At 34.1% G+C, this 21,090-nt stretch overlaps 1 protein-coding gene across 1 annotated transcript in view; it reads right to left on the bottom strand.

The window, feature by feature from the left end:
• Positions 1–7,695: 7,695 nt before the first annotated feature.
• Positions 7,696–21,090, bottom strand: part of LOC145685106 (cell adhesion molecule 3-like) — a 383,448-nt gene continuing 370,053 nt past the window's right edge. Inside the window, exon 5 of the mRNA XM_081757451.1 lies at positions 7,696–7,811. Within this exon, the coding sequence (XP_081613577.1) occupies positions 7,696–7,811 (116 nt within the window). The remainder of the gene's footprint in view (positions 7,812–21,090) is intronic.

Raw genomic sequence — 21,090 nt, forward strand, 5'->3', positions numbered from 1 at the left:
AATGTTATGTGTTTAGTCACACTTCTATTCATTTGTACAGGAAACTTTATCAACTTATTCTGATAATAGTAATAGTAAAATATTTAGTCAGAAATGTAAAAATGAATATAACGAAAATATTTCTTGAAATTAGAGTGAAATATCGATCATTCTGACTGTTTGTTACACATCGTCTCTGTTAAATACTTTTATCTTTTATTTATTTTTATTTATTTATTTTTGACCATAGAGTAGCGTTTCGGCACTTTACTCATTAACTGCTAACTTTTATGAGACATTTCTCCTGCATATAATTTTCGAGTTGATTTTCGATGTGTAACCAAATGAAATAACAATTAATATTCAAGATCAACAATGTCTGTTTGATGAGTTTGCTATCTTACATTGTACATTAGTAGAATTATATCTAAAATGCAATAGACAGGTTAATCATCATATCTTTGGTTTGTTTCCGACGCCACTGTTTTTGAGATACAACATCGATGTAGATGAACCATAGAGGAAGACGTTTTTTTTCGTGCACTGAAGAAGTAGCAACACCATAAACCATCTACTAAACCTCTAGACTAAAGCTACTTTTTTTTTGTTTGTTGTTTTTGGCGCCAACATTATACCTTATCTTTGATTTTGTTTTTTTGTTTTTACTCGCTTGAAATTACTATAGGTAATAAACCAATTGAAACATGCCGCTTTATCGTAAGGTAGCATGTTTACTTATTTTTGTTCTTTTTTAAAGGGGGGTTAGACTACAGACCAGCTGAACAGTCAAACCACTTTCAATACTACCTATTTACTTTAAAACAGTAAATATTTAGACCTTTCAAATACTTCACTAATTTCATCACAGGATTTTCACTTGCTTCATTATCACCACACAAGACAATAAGATATTTTTACAAATATATACCTAGATATTATACTTCATATATATTCAAAAGTAATAATTGAAAAGGATTAATGTTCATCGTCAAGATTTCTTCAATTTTTTTTGTCTTATATTGTTTTTCCTAAACCAATATACATAGTGCTATAGCAGGACCAGCAAAGGAAGGTCTCTGACAGCTCGTAGTAACGTTGGCACTATTCACGTGTCAAGGCTTTTTTGGTGCGTCTATAATGGCAATTTAATTAATGGTGTAAGACACAGTGACCGTAGTTGGTAATACTAGTACCGAAAGTAGGGGCTGCATTGTCTCTCCGTATGTGGTAAGAAACGTCAGAGACCATCTCTTGTTGGCCCTGCTATAGTACCCTTACGAGCCGTGATTTTATTGTTAAATTGAGAATTTCTTTAAAATTATATTTTTCATTAGATAAAAGAATTTTGAAAGGACTCATAGTAACCATATATTTCCCTTCTCAATACTTTTTTTTTTTTTTTTTTTTTTTTTTTTTTGATATCATCATGATTATGTCAATTCGCTAGTTTGACTAGTCTTAATCATCTCTGTCAAATAATTGTTCTTAGCATTGCAAAAGTTTGAAGTATATTTATGGGGAGTGTATAAATGGATGCTCTGATTTTATTTTTACAAGTTATTAATTTATTATTTTTTTATTTATTTATTCTGGGTAATATCACTTACCTGACAATTAATTCAAAGAAACAAATTATTTCATTTAAATTTGAATGCACTAAGAATACCTTAAAATCCATTTAAATATTCATTTCTTATATTAAAAATGCCACCCCTTCAATATCAATAGACACTTGTGAAGAAAATCTGGGACAGTGAAATAAATAATCAATACTGAAGTTGATTGATAAGCGTTGAAAACTATAGGTAAATTTGGAAGTTAGTCAACAATGGAAAGATTTTTGAAATTTCGATAAATTCCATTCAATAATCAATTACGGTGTCAATAATGGAAGAAAAGTAATAAAAAACATAAATTCATAACTAAATATTCATTACCACTCGCTAGCCAAAAAGATTCTTGTTATTTGGATATTTACAAATTTAAAATTTCGGGTCATCCACATGCGTGCACCATAACAACATTTTCTCGTTCTGAAATTTCTAGAACTGGAATATATATAAAAAACAAACTGCTCTGAGAAAATTTGCCCCCCCCCCCCCAGGCCATGACCATGTTGGTCTATGCGTAAATACGGCCCTGTGATTGATAACGTATTATTTTTTGAAAAAAGAATTTAAAACTAATGATATGACTGCAAAATAAGAGAATTTTATTACAGCCTTAGTTCACATATAACATAATTCAAAGGAACGCATATTCCAGTAGTCAACTCTTAAAAATGTTGATCTGAATACCTAAGTGGGATAAATTACTTACGATTAAGATGAATAACTTAATTTTGATCACCTATATAAATAAATAATGTGTTTGAGACATAAAATTTTGTGATATAAAGGCTTCATGAATTGCATTAAACAATTGCTGAAAATAATTCATTGAGCAAGTAGCAGAATAAATTTGGAAGCAGTTACAGTAATGTTTTGGATTGAAAACAATATAACAAGTGTTCAACAGAAAGTAAGTAATAACGTTAACGTTAAGTATCTTATTTTTACTTTCAATAATTCCTAAACGTAAGTGATTAACGTATTCATTAACACAGAGTATTATTTACTATTCTATGACTTATCTGATATTGTTTAATTTTGTTTTCATAATTTTGTGTAGTGTAAAAAAAAACTTGAAAAGGCATGCAATTTAAGGAGAAAAAAAAAAAAAAACATCGATCCTGAAAGATTACTGACAATTTAAAAATAGAACTGGAATATAAGTCACATGCTCACACTGAAACACGCAATAGGATGGCGATGAAAATGGATGATAGGATGACATTCTGCGTAACTGATTAATGCAATCAATTTTCAGAAGTTTCTAGATAAAACTGATCAACTCTGATGATCGAAATATCAGATTTTTCACACGCAGAAAAATCTTTCCTCCTGAGAGCAAAATGATGGTGAACTTTCTCTCTTAACATACACTTTTAATATATAAAGCGAAATCAAATATAAAGGTAAATGCAACATTCAGCAGTAAGCACAATGTCAGGAGATGTATGCCAGGGAAAGTGGGGTACTTTACAACAGATTGTTTTCAATAAAAGATTGAACATCTTGACGGTACGGCCAATGAAGGATTATAACTCGCCAGCCAGATGGGTAATTTGTGCTCTGCATATTTGCTCCCATCACTCTAATTTCTGGCTTTCTGGGTAGTGGTTCACTACCAGTGATGTAATGCTGGGTCTACGCTAGCTATTTTTGAAATATATAGCGTATACCCACCTCCGTATACGCTCGGTCTTTCGTAATTTTAAGGTGATAATACACTGCACTATAAAAATATTTGATGAGGTTAGGGAGTATACTCCCGTATAAACCCCATTACATCCATGTTTCCTTTCCTCTTAGTTTAAATAGTTTCCATTGACACACGATAGTGATCAGCACAAGCATTCACACACAGAACCAATCCTATTTACAATGGAAAACTTACTATGAAATACTTGCTACAATATGAAGTTTGGATTTCATTATCTATTTGATTGCTGTTCATTGTAGGTTTGAAACTACTTATAAATTAAATAAAAGTAAAATTTGACCAAAGAAAACACTTATTATTATTAATCTGTGTTTCAGTTTCGGAAATATATCATTGCCTTCATCAGACACATTATGAAAGCGGTTTATGAAAATGTGACAGAAACAGAACATGAAGAAGACTGGGAAGGTGTAGAGGGACTAGAAATGGAAAGAAGAAAATAGAAGAAAGTATAAAGAAGCACAGTGGATAATAAGAAAAGAGGAAGATTAGTGAATTGGACTATTAGACTAAGTATACATGATTTGTGAAAAGGACAAAAGATACAACATACATTGTAGTATAAGATATGAGAAGAAGATAACGCAGGCGTGTGCCTACCTAAAAGTAGAAATATAAAACCGTGAAAGTTTGAACCTAATTAAAAGTTGAGTTCTGGTCCTAATTAAAAACTTAGAACTATAAAAATGAAAAGAAGAATCTTATTGCTTATTAGACCGACCTCGTGACGTCCTCTCATTTATATAAACTATGGCCTTAGATTGTACTTTCATATGTGTCTGATGAAGACACTGTTATGTTGCCGAAACTAACACAGATTAATAATAATAAGGATTTCTTTTGATCAGTTTTAATTTTTGTTTACATTATCTTTTTATGTTTTATTAAGAGAAAAATAAAGTGATACATTATTTTAGGTTCAAAAATTAGAACTGTATATGAAGTCTGTTTATTTCATATTGCATTACGGGTTAACATTTTCATCCGAACGAAACATTTCTCAAGTGGTTGTTTCTAAACATGTAGCCATATTCAGAATTTAAATTATTCCGCAATCCAAAGTATAGGTAACGTACGCTGACCGATATTTTGAAATACAAGAATGACAGTGCAGCTTATCATACATTCTGTATTTCCGACTACACTTTCTACTTCTACTTCGGTCATTAGCTAGTCAATCATTAGAGAAAGTTAGGCATTTTGCCAGCAAGTAGTCAGAAGCCAACACCACTTCTTCTACAGAAAGATGCAGAGAGTAAGTATCATTGTTACTTTCTGTACCTAACCGAAACGATAGGTTAACTTACCATTTTGTGGTGGGCAGTTAAACCAAATTAACTTTTAGTCGCTTTAAATGTTTTAGGAAAACTGAGGCAAAATAGAAATATAACAATTTAATTTAAGTTTTTTTTCTTCTTTCTTTTAATCCTGTGATCCTTGCTATTTGTTTTCAAAATTTTGAGCCTAGAACAAAGTAACATTATGAACGTGGTAAGTAGTGGGCAATATTTCTTCCTTATCTTACACAACAAGCGATGAACATAGCTTTAAAGAGAAGAGAGAGTCTTTTTAGGACAGTTTTTTCCATAGGGGTGTGGCAATGTTTGTAACATGTGCCGCGAAATTTGCATTTTATAAATTGGAAACTACATTAAATCTTACAGAGTCATTGACTTGAAATCATATTTTCTATATTTAAATACAAATATGAATGGATGGTAAAGAAAACTTTTAGATTAAATAAGATTAACAAGCTTATCTAAAGAGCTATTGCACTTTAAGTTTGAAGTTCTAAGTAGCAAACAGAATAGTTTCAATTCAAAATGATTGTTTAGTTTGTAATCAAGTTACTGTTCTGCTAGTGCACTTTCCAAAACAACATATGTGCCTGAAAGTGAGTATGAAGACAGCAGTACGTACACATTCTACAATATTTGTAAGATCTGGTAATGGAACAATCGACAAGCACTTTGTTGTTATAGCACTCAAGGTTTGAGTGTGTATTTTTCTTTTTACGTCAACATAACATCTTTTGGTTGGAATAAACGTAACCATTAGCACCTAAAAATAGTAAACGAAAATTAGTTACGTTTAATAAATATTTTGTTTAGAAATAATGGAAAGGGAATGTAGCTGTTTCCAGAAGCCTTTTTAAAAATGTAGCTGTTTCCAGAAGCCTGGAGTGACCACTTTTAGGTTCTAAATGTTTCACACTTTAAAAATTGCACAAATTTCAGTCAGAGATTGCAAGATTCCGACAACGTAAGAACTTATTGTGTATAAATATTAGGTATATTACTTTAGTTTCAACCACAAGTTTACCATATGGTTGGAACCAGTAGCGTCAATTTCTGTATAACTTTTGGAGAGCTCTTTTAAGTTTGTCAGACATCTAACAAGACACAATTAGGATTTTTAATACAAATACGTAGACTCAAGCAATCTTTAGGGGAGATCTGAATCCCCTCAGCCCTTCCAGAATAGGTGCACATGGTTGAAACAAAAGAATCCCGAAACGAACTTGGAAATCACAGAAATTAGTAAAAACATTACCAATTAAGTCTTTCGCTAAATACTTCCTCAGGTAAACTGAAGAGAAATGGGAAGAAAGAAAATAAAGGCGCTTTCTTTACTTTCTGCTTAACTGATGAACTATTTAGCAAAAGTATTTATAGCGTATTTTTTTAAATATTGTCTGATAATGACTTCGGTGTTATATGTATATATATCCAACTTTAATCTGTTACTAAACATTTTTCAACGTACATTACCCAGTAAGTTATTTACTTACATTTCGTACCAGATGAATCACCATTTAATTATGATACGTTGTGGTTTCATACCACAATGAATGCCTATTGATTTTGATACTTGTTTCGCTTTGAATTTCTTTCTTACACCACGGGGAAGTTAGCCACAAACTACTTCACAATTTTAATTAATTTTAATTGTAAAATTGATATAAATGCAAAGAACTGAAACAAGCCACAGAATGGATTATTTTGGTTCAGTTCTGTTTGAGTTTATGCGTCTCTTCTCAACATTGAGGCTATGTGACACGTGTACCTAAAACCTTAGAGTGAGACACGAACCACATGAGCTTCCACTGGGAAAATCACAAACTAGAGTTTACGAAGAGTTGCTAATCTTAGATGATTACTCACTAAAAGAATAATTTTGAAGACGATAGTTGAAAAGAATAATCAAATTAGTATATTAAAATCCCTGAAGTTTCAACTTCTTCACTGGAACCTAATATATAAACCCTATGCACATACTTTTTATCTAAGTTTAATCTGCCTATTTTGGGCAGGTTTCAAAGAAACTCTTACATATCCACCTGAGTAAGGATATACTGTGTTTACATTGTATATAATTGATACAAATTAACTAATTTTTTTTTCGAAGCACGTGAAAATTCCTGTGAGAATTTAATGAATTTTATGAATAATTTACATTATGAGCATTCATTAACAATTAGTGGTTACAATATGCAACGAACGCTTCTCTGTTGCTTTTCTTTCGGCAGCTGAGCAATCTTTGTGCCTGCAAACGTTTTTTTTTTTTACCTTTCTGTTTTCGCCTAACATTTTTCTATGCTATCCATATGGCTACAGCACCTTTCATTTTGATATAACAACATAACAAACGGACGCCAAGTTAACGCAACAGCATAGATCATACGTAGCATTTTAAGTTCGCCCAAAACATGACCATTTACACAACACAAGACTTTAAAACAATCAACACTTTATTCATGACTTCCAGCAATGTTTATTTTCTCTTTTCTTCTTTTTCTTCTTTTCTTTCTTTTTTTAAAAGACTAATTTGCTGGTACTGGATTTGTGTTTTGGCTTCACTAGACATGTTGTAATCTCATTACCTGATGTCTGTTATTTTAATCTTATGCCTTATTAAGGGCACACCCAGCCACAACACACCAAACACGCGAAAAAGAACACCAGCTATGTCTTGCATTCTGATTGGTCACTATTACACACACACGCACATAAACGCACACACAAAAAATACATGTATTCATATAAGCAAACTCACTCAGCAAATCTTCTAGACATCACATGATATAAAACTTCTTTAATTTTCGTAAGTAGTGAAAAAAAAAAGGACCATAAATTACTTTAAACTTTTCATACCTCTTGGTCGATACGATTTGATGATATTTGAGGATGAAGCTCTCCATTCTTTTTGATCTGGAGATTGGATCAAAGCCTAATTTATTTTCCCCATTTCTTTTTCGAGATTTTAAGTTTATTGCTAATTTTACGCCCAGGGTGCGACTGTAGGTGAGGGTTGAGGGGGTATTTTCTCTTCTTTGAACAGCTCTCTCTCGAACTCTTAGACCATATTTTTTTTCATGGATTGTTAGTCTCTTCATCGCCTCAACACAACAACTGCCAATATTGATATCCACAACCAGCTTATTGATTTATTGGAACCCGCCGAAGTTTCAGTTGGTGGAGATGGAGACGGAGGTATGATTACTCCCACTGAAAAGAAGAAAAAGAAAATAAGTTAGATCTCATGTGTATAGAATAGCCTACTTCCTCCACTGTGAACTTTATATGTATGCATTAAAACGAATTATTATGTTTATCCATCAACAGAATACTTTAATCACTAGTTAAAACGTTTAAAGTAAGTTACTTCTCATAGGTTTAAAGTAGTGAAACCCTTTCAATATAAACTTTACACGTAGGTATTAAACAAGGATTTTAGGAATGATCCAAAAAATGCATCAAAAGATTGCGATCTTGGCCAATAATTAGTTTTTCGATTAGAGGTCACAAAATTTTTGAACAGCCCCTAAATCGTTTTCGTATTTTTTGCTGAATAAGCATATCATACTGAGTTAACTGATAGTTTGGTTTGGCTACACTATATGTAGTTCTCCAGATATAAGGCCTACAAGAAAATTTTTGCTTGAAATATATTGGATCTTTTGATCCAAAAAATGAATTATGTTTATTCATCAACAGAATACTTTAATCACTAGCTAAAGCACTTAAAGTAAATTACTTCTCACGGGTTTTGAGTAACGTAACTTTCAATATAAACTGTATACATAAACTTTAAAACAAATGAATTATTATGTTCATTCATCAACATTATACTTTAATCACTAGTTAAAACACTTAAAGTACGTTACTTATCATCGGTTTAGAGTAGCGAACTTTTCAACATAAACTTTACACGTAAGCATTAATACAAATAAATTACGTATTGTGTTCATTCATAACAGAATATTCTAATCAGTAATTAAAACACTTAAATTAAGTTACCTCTTATCGGTTTAGAGTTGCGTAATCTTTCAATATAAATTTTACATGCAGAAAAAGAATTATTATGTTCAGTGGTTGAAGTGAGACGGTATGCGGGGGTATGCCATACCATCTCTGGTTTTTCTGTGATGAAGGCATACCGCCTTTGGTTTTTTAGTGATTAAACATACTGTCACGGGAGAGTAGATGCTAAATACTTTTAATAAATTCATTTTATACACAGTAATTGACAAATAGCTTTGCACGTAAAAATATTTTACTTCTTATGTAGAAAAAAATTTCTAAGTTGACAACACCGACATTTTTAAAAAAATCTTCTTCCTACCTTTTGCTTTTAAAATGAGGTGTCTTCAAAGAAGTTGAACTATTTTGATGTGCAATATTGAATTGATGCTTTCGTATGTGTGTGTGTGTGTCTTCTTGTCTTAATTCATATAAATGTCGTGTTTTAAGCATGAGCGGATTTAGTGGTTGTCTGCTGTGGGGGCGATTCTTCCGGGGGTTTAGAATACCCCTCTGTCGAGTGGGGGGACCGGGAGCTTTCCCGCAAGAAATTGATAGTATAAAATCTCGGTTTTTGAACATTTTCGTGTATAATTTTCTATATTACAACATAAGGTGGGTTTATATATAGAAAAGTGTTGACGGAGGATCAAAGTCTCTCCATTTCTCCTTCTGTAACTAAAGAGAAGCTTTCCAGTGATTTTCAGTCATTATGTAAATAGAAATACGATCTTTTAGGCAACATATTCTTACTGTATTTCAACATTCTGATAGCCGGTATGTCGTAATAAAACATACCACCTCTGGTTGTTTTCCACTTTGAACACTGATTATGTTCATTCATCAACAGAATACTCTAATCACTAGTTAAAACACTTAAAGTAAGTTGTTTCACATGGGTTTAGAGTAGCGTAATACTTTCAATATAACCTTTACACGTAAACATTAAAAGAAGTGAATTATTATATTCATTTATCAACAGTATGCTATAATTACTAGTTAAAAACTTAAAGTGAGTTTCTTCTCATGGGTTTAGAGTAGCGTAATCTATCAATATAAGCTCTACATGTAAACATTGAAACAAATGAATTATTTTTGTTCATTCATCAACAGAATACTCTAATCACTGGTTAAAATATTTAAAGCATTGTTTATTGGTACCTTTTGAAAAGAGTCACATCAGTGTGAAAAATAAGCTAAGGAAAAGGAAACTACTTTAGGTACTAACTCTTGTGTGTAACTTTCTGAAACTGAACGGAGCTTTCTTCCGTTAGCTTGTAGCGATAGATGTTCAATTTTCCACCAATGTGACTTCCCTCAAAAGCCACCATTGGTATCTTTACAGTGTATCCACTTATGATTTTGAATAACAGCACAATATTATATAGAAAAAGGAAATAAAATAAGACATTACTCAACAGAGAAAATCTTTTACAATGCATAAAATTCAAGGAACTTCCATATTCCTTCCCCCCGTCAATACTCAAGAATTTGCAACTGTCCAATCTTTATCATATCGAAGAATTCTTGGCAGACATTTTGTTCTTGATTTTTTGTACTAAAGTAAATGATCTTTTCACTCATAAAAAGTTTAAGTGTTTCTCGAATCCCACTGCTTATCGCTGAAAAGTCCAGAAGAAGTGTCTTTTACTTATGGGATAAAACCAAATAAAATTTACGGGACAAAGCCAAACAAAGCGGAACTGAAACTTATTTTGGCATCAAATGGAGACATTCCGTAAATTATGAGCTACTTTCTGACACAATATCAACAGACATGGGCGGCGATTAGGGGGCCAAGAGGAGGCAGTTGACCCCTCACTTTTTTGAAGTGACCCTTAATGTGTATAGTTTCATTTGGAAATGTAAAATTTTTGTATGTATTACTGGTTCATAGAAAAAAATGTCATATAATATTTGGCGTTGCGTGATTACGTATTTGTCTTCCTGTGGAGTTAAGAAAGCTACAGGAATTGCGTTTTATGTGCAATTCAAAGCAATTAATATTGCAATTGCGTATTTTTTAAATGTCGTATCATATGCTTGTAGTATTTACTTTCTTTCATTTTCTAAGAGTAATAACATACATTTAATGACATGTGTGGAATTAAAAATATAAGTTGTTCATTAATCCCCGATTTCAATACCCGATTTCAACTTCTACCAAACAAGCCTCATTATTCATTACCATGATTAATATTCTTTCCATTTATTTGTTTTTGCAAATTTGTTATTAAATAATCTGATCACACAATTTTCCAGACGGAATTTTAAGATGTTCATGAGCAAGGAATCAAATCTCTTCTTACACTGTCGTTGTTTAAGAGTACAAAGGGCTACTACCGACTGGCGTTGCTCTTGTCAATTTACTTAATAAAATACGAAATACAATATACAGTATTTTAACTTACAAAAATACAGTGTATCCTATTAGTTATACAACCTTTCGTCAGTGTAAGAAACAACCAGGAAAGCTGACATTGATATACAAATATTCAGATCATGTCTTGCCCCCACGTTTAACACCCAATCGCCGCCACTGGCAATAGGCCCGAAACAGCCATAGAGGTTTGGGGGCCATGAATATGTTAGAGGGGCCAAGTCATCAAAATTCTCTTATAAATATCTAAATTGTGTGTGTGTGTGTGTTTTTAAATAATAAGATTTTGTATTGAGGTCTGGAGGGGCCACGAAAAGTTTAGGGGGGTCAGCCCCCTAGCCCCCTCTGCTTCCGGGCCTGACTGGCAACAGACATAAATAATAAAAAAGAAGGAAGAGAAACTTATACGTAGAAACTGTATGAATTGAGAACTAGTTTTTATAGGATAATTTCATCATACGAAACTACTCAATAACATTAAAGAAATCACATCTAGTTTTGACATTTGCAGTGTAGACATTCTAAATTGAACAATGTAAATTCAGCTAATCTATACTCACTTATCAACACCCAGTCCACATTACTGTAGCTAGAGAAATGAAATTTAGACCTAAAACTCTTTTTGTCAAGAACTTAAAATATATAAAAGGATTGTTTTATTTATTTTTGTCAAGATTGGAGTATCTTACGAACCTGAAGATAGGTACATGAAGCTTGGCTTATAAACTTGTTATTAAAAATAACTGAACACATATTCAAGCGTCTTCGCAAATTTCACTTCTAAAGGGGGAGGGGGAAAGGGCACACTTTCTATAATATTTAAACATCCTTACCTATATTCAGAAGATGCCCATTGTGGAGATTTGCTTAAGTTGCAGATGTGAAACTCGGTATATAAAAACTTCATTAAAAATGAATGAATGTATCAGAAAAAAATTCAGCTTCTAAAATGGTGAAAGGGGTCAATTTCTACAATATTTAAATTTTTGGGCTAATATTTATTAGATCTAATTCTTCCCGTGTGAATAACGGGCAAGTCTGTTAGTTTATTTATATGTTAATCTATATGCAGGGTGTTTCAAAACAACACCGACAATGTTTGGCAGATGATTCCTGACACCAAGATAAGACAAAAAGTATAGACCAACCTGGGTGCACAAATGCTTCCTTTCGGAGTTATAAGCTGCCGAAAACTTAAAAAAAAAAATGAACTTGAAAGGTCCATACGTCCAATACTATGGGATCTACCGTAGTCGGGTCAAGACTTCACTCAGGAACTAGTATGTGCCCTATTCAAATATCCATGTTTCAGAATCCTGCGGTACTCCCGCAACAATTTTCATACAGGTAGTTGATAAGTACTTCAAATTATATGCCCGTAGCCAAACTACCTCTATAAAAATTGTTGCAGAAGTACCTTGGGATTCTGAAACATACATTTTTGAAAAGCGCACATAGTGTTGTTTTGAAACACCCTATATATATTGGAAAATATATAGGATTTGAATTGATGTATGTTCTTTAGTTCTACCTTGCATTATTATTTATTATGTAGTTAGCTATTGTATGACATTTGTATTGTTTGTTTGAGATTTCCAGGATTACATTTATTAAATTTTATTTTTCCTGTGTGAAGAATGAGCAATTCTGTTAGTTTATTTATATATTCATCTATATATAAACATGATAAATGTATTTGATGATATATAGTATTTGCATTGCTATACTAGTTTTATTTTGCAATATTATCTATTACGTACTTGGATATTACATGACACTTGTATTGTGTATTTGTTTGAGATGTGATCCGACGAAAGGTAGAATTATTCGATTATTTAATGTAATGTTTGGTTTGAAAATTTTGCTTCTATTAAAGAAAAGGAGTCAATTTCTATAATTTTACCAAAAAAAAAACCCTGAAGGTTCGTATCAAGTTTTCTAACATATAGGATTTTTCGGTTTTAGTTTAACATCTTACGACTACGTACTAAGGAAAAGAAAGACAATGATGATTATAATATATGAAATGATGGAATGAAGAAAGTAGGAGGATACCAGAAAATCCTGAGAAAACCCACATACACAGTTTTTATCAACCACAAATCCCATTTGGCGCGAGCTGGAATCGAACCAGGAAACCTACGCATCAGAAGTTGAGCACTCTTCCACTGAGCCACAGAAGCTCCCCACTGGTCTAGTTGATACCACATGAGCATGTTAGGTCCATGTTTCATACAGCCTAGGTACCGAAAAGGCATGCTGAGCTCCAATCAATTTTCGAAAGAAATGTTGTTCGGAATAAAAGTGTCGAAAGACGACGAAAGCTGAGAGCTGTTGAAAACAAAATGTTAAGAAACATTTTTTGTTTAAAAAGCGAATATAAAAGAAAAAAAAAGACAGAATTGCCCAATAATTATAGAGATAATGAAATTGAAATATCTAGAATCAAAAGAGCAGACCACTTATGTGACAAAAAATACGCTGTGAGTTCTTGGAAAGAAACGTTGAAACAAGCTAAAAAAGATTTGGAAATAATACTTTAAAAAAATTGACTTTTAGGAAGATTGTTGATTATACAATTGATTGAATAATGAGTTGACTTAACACAGGATAAAATTCAGGTGATTTCTGTTTCTTGCCAATATCATATCTTTGAATTTATTATGTATCTGGTTAGTTCAGTTCCCAACGGACATTTTATACGCAATATTACCAAATTTTCTGTGAATTTACGTTGTAATATCAATAACATGCGGTTATAGAGAGTATTAAACTTCGACGGATGAGATTCAGAAATTATCTTCCTCTTGTTCACCTCAACCATAGGTTTGTGGGCAACATGGAAATTTTAAAACTTGGGAGAGCTGTTTTATACTTTGATAAGCCTCTTCTTCGTAACTGCATCTAGATATTCTATCCTTGGTCTTCCTCTTCCTGATTTTCCTTCTGCCTTTCCCTCTATCAGCACAGTGATCCAATCAGAGTGTCGAATAAGATGGCCAAGGATATTGTTTCTTCTTTTTCCTATTATCTTCATGATCTGTCGTTCTTCATTAGCTTCCTTTAGTACGTCTTCATTCCTTTTCCTTTCGATCCATGATATGCGCAGCATTCTTCACCAATACCACATTTCAAATGCTTCTAGCTTGGATATTTAAGCTTTTCTCAATGTCCACGTCTCTGATCCGTACAGCGCCACGCTCCATATCAGTGTCTTAATAAATCGTTTACGAACGTCCAGCGACACATTTCTTGATGTTAGTAGTCCTTTTTTCCCTATTGAATGCTTGTTTAGCCTGTGCTATTCTGGAACTTACGTCTTTTCACTTCTTCCGTAGACTTCCTAAATAGGGAAACGTCTTAACGTCTTCGATTTTCTCTCCATCTAGCCATACGTTTGTCCCTTCCTGTCCTGCTCTTGTGCACTTTATCACTTTCGTTTTCTTCTTATTTATCTTCATTTTGCATGTTTTTTTCCAGTTAGTCGTTCAACTTTGAAAGTGCTTCCTGCATGTTCTCATCGTTCTCCGCTATCAATGCTATGTCATCAGCAAAACTTATTGTGCTGAAAATCTGATCATTTACTTTTACGCTTTTTTCGTATTTATCCAAGAATTCTTTCATAGCCTCTTCTATATAGACATTGAACAGGAGAGGTGAAAGTCCACATCCTTGCCTCATTCCTTTACTTATTCTTACTTCCTTCTGATCTCTTCCTATAACAGCTGTCTGGTTCCTATAAAGTTGGTATATTATTCTTCTGTTTCTGTAATCTACTCTCAGCTTCTTCAACGCTCTGAACATGATATTCCAATCTACGTTGTCAAAAGCTTTCTCTAAATCTACAAATGCTATCACGATTGGGTTGTTTACTCTGATGTGCTGTTCCATGATCAACCGTAGACTCATATTGCTTCCCTTGTTCCTCTTTTCCTCCTGAATCCAAACTGGTCCTCCGATAACCGTTCTTAGATCTTCCCCTCAATTCGTTGTGCGATAATTTTGCACAGTATTTTTGATGTATAGGAAAGCAAACTTAACGTTCTGTGTTCTTTGCATTTCCGTGCGCCTTTCCTCTTCGGGATAGGTACCAATATACTTTTCTCGAAATCTCTTGGTATTTTTCCCGAGATGTACATTTGATTAATAAGATTAAATAGTTTCTTCTTTGTTGCTATTCCGAGATTCTTAATCATTTCCATTGGTATTTGATCTATTCCTGGGGCTTTACCATGTTGCATTATCTCCAAAGATATTGTCAAATTTGCACTGTAAAATTGATGGTCCTAATTCGTTTTCATCCATATCTTCTTCCTTCTCTATCTCTTCTTCGTTCATTCTATCTCCTTTGTAGAGTTCTTCAATGTATTTCTTCCATCTTCTTGTTATCGGCTCGTCTTCTATAAGCGTTGTTCCGTCCTTGTCTATGATAATGCATGTTCGTTTCTTTTTCTCACCGAACTGTTTTCTAACCTTTCTATATGCCGTTTCTGTATTGCCTTTGACTACATTTTCCTCAATTTCTTTGCATAAATTGTTTATCCAGTTTTCTCTGGCCTTCTTTACTTCTCTGTTGATGTGATTCCTGCACCTTCTGTATTCCTCTTCTTTGTTTGTTATCTTGAACTGTTTTCTCTGCTCCATCATTTCCAATATTTCTGCTGTTATCCAGGGTTTATATTGGGTTCTCGTTTCTCTTCCTATGTGCTCGTCTGCTGCTTTTGTAATCCATGCTTTCATGGCTTCCCATTTCGAGTCGATGTCATCACCTGCTAAAGCTACCGTAGACGTCTCTTTGTCTGTCGCATTTGCAAATTCCCTTTTCATGTTTTCATCTCTTCTTAGCTTGATTGTGTTCCATCTTTTGTTTGGTGCTACTACTCGTTTCTTTTTTAGTCTGAGTTCGCTCTTCATCAAAACCAAATTATGGTCTGAGTCAACGTCTGCTCCTGGGTAACTCTTACTGTTCTTCACTTGATTTCTAAATGCTTGTCGGCCCAGGATATAGTCTATTTGATATCTTTCTTTGTCTACTGGTCTTGACCATGTATATCTTCTTCTTAGTGGTTGTTCGAAGAAAGTGTTTGTTACAGTCAGATTATGGCTTTTGCAGAACTCAATTAATCGTGTATCTCTCGCATTCCTTTCTCCTAGGCCGAAATTCTAGTTACATTCTCTTCTTTGCCTTCGCCGACTACTGCGTTCTAATCACCCATGATGATTAAATTGTCCTGGTCTTCAACTTTTATCAATACTTCTATTTGCTCATAGATTTCTTCTACTTCCTCATCTGTATAGCTTGATGTAGGCATATATACTTGGATTAACGTCATATTTCTTGGTTCGGTTGCTATCTTCAACATTATTATCCTTTCATTGTATTTCCAACTAGTGATGAGCGCAAGAGTCTTGGTCTTGCAGTTTTTGTAAGAGTCTTTATGCAAGACCAAGACCAAGACCAAGACAAGGAATCCTGATGCAAGACCAAGGCCAAGGGGTGCAAGACCAAGACCAAGACTCTTGCGCAAGAGTCTTGCACAAGTAACAGCTCAGTGGTAGAGCAGTCACATGTGGTTATTGGAGTCCCTGGTTGGATCCCAGTTTGCACCATGTGAGCTTTCTGATGGGCAAACACTGTGTGAGTGGGTTTTCTCATGGTTTTCCTGTTTCCTCCTACTTTCTTCATTCCACCATTTTATTCATTTCTCATCATCACCGTCTCCCTTAGCCTCGATGCATAATCGTGGGACGTTAAACTAGATATTTCATTTTATTTGAAAACATATTAGTGGTGTTTTTCTTCCGAAACTAAAGAGAACTGTAGTATTGAACGTCGGCAATTCCGTACACCATAGGTGCCGACTACATGGGTATGGCCTTGGCTACGGGGCTCAAGCATCCGTTGGAAATTTTTAATGTATGCTTATAAAATTAATATATATATATATATATATATATATATATATATATATATATATATATATATATATATATATATATATATATATAAACATTTTCATAACATTGACAAAAACTTGTTGCATGGGACCGCAAGCTTGATTTCATGGGCGGATGCTTATACGTTGAATAATTGTTTATCAATATAAACGGCACACAGTGGTCGGAATGATGAAAAAATGCTGTGAAACTATTTGAGGGCATATTGAAAGCGTGTTTTTGTCGATATGGTATTTTTTGAAGGCGCATTAGGCTATTTTCGATTGTTCTGCTGTAATGTGAATAATAATTTACCGTTTATGGTCAGTGATGCTGGTTGCTTATGTAAGTAGCGAAAGAAAGTTCACATTTTTAAAATCAGATTTACAAACACCATCTTGGGTGGTTGTGAAAAAAATAATTTTGAACCTGTGGTAATGTCATTCTTATTAAAATTGGAGAATAAAGATGTCATTTAAACTAAATAAACCTATTTTTGGAGTGTAACGACACGAATAATGAGTTTAACCAAAAGTCAGTCCGTGTAAGAAATGTTTACAAAAACGAAACTATTTCACAACATGCGTATTTGAAAACAAAACAGTGAGAGTTGTCCAATCAACTACAATAAAAATCACAAAATTCGATTGTGAAACTAATCACTTTCAAAAGTCTCTGGTGCCCATACATGAAATTGGAGATGGATATTTAAAAGTTGTAAAATTTCGTTCGGCATATTGTTATGATTTGGGGCATTCTGGGTCTCTGCGATAGTATTACCGGGTCAGATGATGACCCCCCCCCCCTTCCAAAAGTAGCAATTGTAGGTTTATATTTTTCCTAGAGTTTATCCGGCACCATTTCTCGCGATAACTGCGTAAGTCTTTTTCGAAACGTCTAAGCTTCCTCACTTAGCATCTCTATTGGGAGAGAGCTACGGGTGTAGTAAATTCTTCAGCGATTTGTCATGTACGCGAAGACTTGTCTTTGTGGCAAGATGCCACGACAGAACGGGACTAGCAGTCAGTCTCTGTGGGCATTGAGCGCGAGCCCGGACTCATTGAAGCTCGCTGCGTTTGTCAGGTAGTCGGTAGTAGCAGTTAGTTCTAGCAAAAATCATTAATTGGGAAATTATTAAAATGAAAATAAAACCTTGGACTTGCTAGGAACATGTTAAAAGTCTACAAATATACAACAAAGCATTGATATTGAATATAGTGTTGTAAAAAATGCCATTAGTGTGCATACGAAGTAACTCAGAGGCCTGCCATTGGCCTTAAAGGATTGCTATTGTTCTGATCAACAATACCAATACTTAGCATTTCATAACTATCAACATACTTAAGAGTAACAGGTCTGTCATACCACCACACACAAAAAGCATTTTTACAAGGACGGCCATATCCACTTTCGACAGGTATTTCCTCACGAACGAGTAACCAAAGGATGAAAAACAAATGTGTTCTATATAGAGTGGACATTCCCCTACTTAAAGATTATAGACGTTCGTTCCAGTGATAGATTTTATTTTGGAGGTTTTGTCCAGCTTTTTTGTTATTTCGACTACTGTGCGGCACATCGAAGATTGAACGATATAACATTATACAACAGTGAATAATCCATATTCACAAGTGAGACTGATTTTGTACAGTTATTTCAATATAACTTGGAGTTTGATGCCGCTATTTTGTATTTCTAATAGAGGTCAAAAGTAATATAAATTAAGTTTACACAAAAGACATAGACAGTTGTAGACTGAGTATTAAATCCATGCTAAGTGCCAAAACGAAAATATTGAGTAAACAGCCCAGATGTTACTTCAGAACTGATATGACATGTAGGCATGCGTCACGGTTTGGGGATTATTTGAACTACTTCCACAGTAAATACTAGATAACCAATTTTTCACTGAGTAGTGTTAGGCACATAGCAACATTTTACATTAGACCGAACTTTTCTACTTTTGGCACTTAACAGGAAATTTATTATTCCTTATATCCAGAGTAAAATTTACCTATGAAAAGCATAAGATTCCTTAAAAGCAAGACTTGCAAGACTCTTGCATGCAAGACCAAGACCAAGACCAAGACTGGGTGTGCAAGACCAAGACCAAGACCAAGTGTGCAAGACCAAGACCAAGACCAAGACCGGGTGCAAGACCAAGACTAAGACCAAAACCAAGACCAAGACCACCTGAGTCTTGGTCTTGGTCTTGCATTTGCTCATCACTATTTCCAACTGCCTATAACTTTCTGTCCTATCTTCTTATTCAAGACAAAACCGACTCCTGCTGTACCGTTTACAGCTCCTGAGTAAATCATTCTGAAGTCTCCGCTCCACATGTCTCCTCCATCAAGCCATCTAACTTCGCTGATCCCCAAGACATCTATCTTCATAGTTCCATTTTTTTCTTCAGGTTTTCCACTTTTCCACACTGTAACAGCGATCGCACATTCCAGGTTTCTATCCTGCAGGGGTTTCGTTTGATGATGACCGAGGAGGCCCTGCTGTGTTTCCCTCCACTGGCGGGGACGACCCTCTGTGAAAAAGTAGTGTCGTATCTTAATATTACGTTCTCTTATTTTTCTTTCCATGTTGTTTTCTAGAGACTGAGTAAAGTGGTGGTGTCCCAAGTTCTTCCACCTCGCAGTGAAACAGCCATAGAGGACATCCTGTCCCTTCCTGTTTTTGTCCACATCTGAGCCTTGCCGATGTCAATCATCTTCAGCCTCAGTGTGGTAATGGTAGAGCTGTTGCCCACTACCATAATATATCTCTTCGTCTGACTCCTACCACTAAAGACCTGTCCGGCATGGGAAGCCCTCTGATAGTGAAGCTATCTCCGGCATAGCTCTTGGGATCATTACAGTACGCAAGCACCCCCCCACCACCGTGGCGAGGTGGAGATATTGAGGGAGGGTCAGAAATTATAGCAAGTCTAATTTAAAGTATGTTTTTTGTGTGTTTTTTCGAAATTCTTACACCTCCCCAGTTTGTTATCATTTCGACAATCCTTTTATCCTTATTCATTTGTATTTACTATCCAATGATACTATTATGAAATACTAGCAGCGTTCACCCCGCTTCGCTGGGGTCACCCCGGAACGCAATAAACTTTGTTACTTAGATAATTTTTACTTTTTCGCTTTCAAGTGATATGATAAAAACCATAGAAGATTGCAGTAAATGTTAACATTATATCGCCTGTCATTTATGTTAACCCGCCGAGTGACACGGTCATGTGGGTTGCATATAAATACGGTTAGATTTAGCTATGATGAGCTAACAAAGGATTTCTACGTTATGGACACTTGAATGGTCAATTATCTCAAGACACTGGTAATTGAAAATTAAAGTGATATGATAAAAACCATCTAGGGTCCAAATCTTAATAACCCCCCAAAAATGAAAGAAATTGGTTCAGCCGTATTAGCGTGATGAGCTAACAAAGGATTTGTACGTTCTCTTTTATATATATAGATAGATAAAACTAATTATTTAATTTAATTTTACTAAACTTTTTCTTATATATCTGTTTGGTAAACTGAAGTGAAATCAAGTTTACTGTACATACAAAATTTAAATGTTTCGTGACAAAAATCTATCTAGATAATTATTTATCTATAAATTATACAAATGTATGTACGTAAGTGTGTGTGTATGTTTCAACATAACTCTGGAACTCTGGAGCAACTTAAATCAAACTTGATACAATCTAAAAAAAAATACTCTGGGAGGTAAGACACTCCTACCAGTTCTAGTGGGTTTAAGATAGTGATACGTAAAAACAATAAAAAAATAACAGATTCTAGTATCGCATCAATAGTTTTTTTTGGGGGGGGGTCGCAAAGATGAATAGTGACATTCTCGATGCTGTTTAAATCTAAGTTCTGCTCCTATTGGTACTCGTAGAGGAATGGGAAATGGTGACACGTAAAAATAACCGAAAACGATATTAGTGTCGAATCCGCAGTTTTCGGGGTCGCTAAGCTGAATAATGACATTCCTGATAAAATTTAAGCTCAAATTTTAGTTGAAGGAGTAAGATAACCTCAGCACCCCTAAGTGAGTTTAGAAGTGAGTAATATATATAGGGTGTTAATGAACTATACCGACAAACTTTAAGAGGTGATTCCTCACATCAAAATAAGAGAAAAAGTTCATATG

This window comes from Thermobia domestica, chromosome 5, assembly GCF_964235325.1.
Source record: "Thermobia domestica chromosome 5, izTheDome1.hap1.1, whole genome shotgun sequence".
NCBI classification, from domain to species: domain Eukaryota; kingdom Metazoa; phylum Arthropoda; class Insecta; order Zygentoma; family Lepismatidae; genus Thermobia; species Thermobia domestica.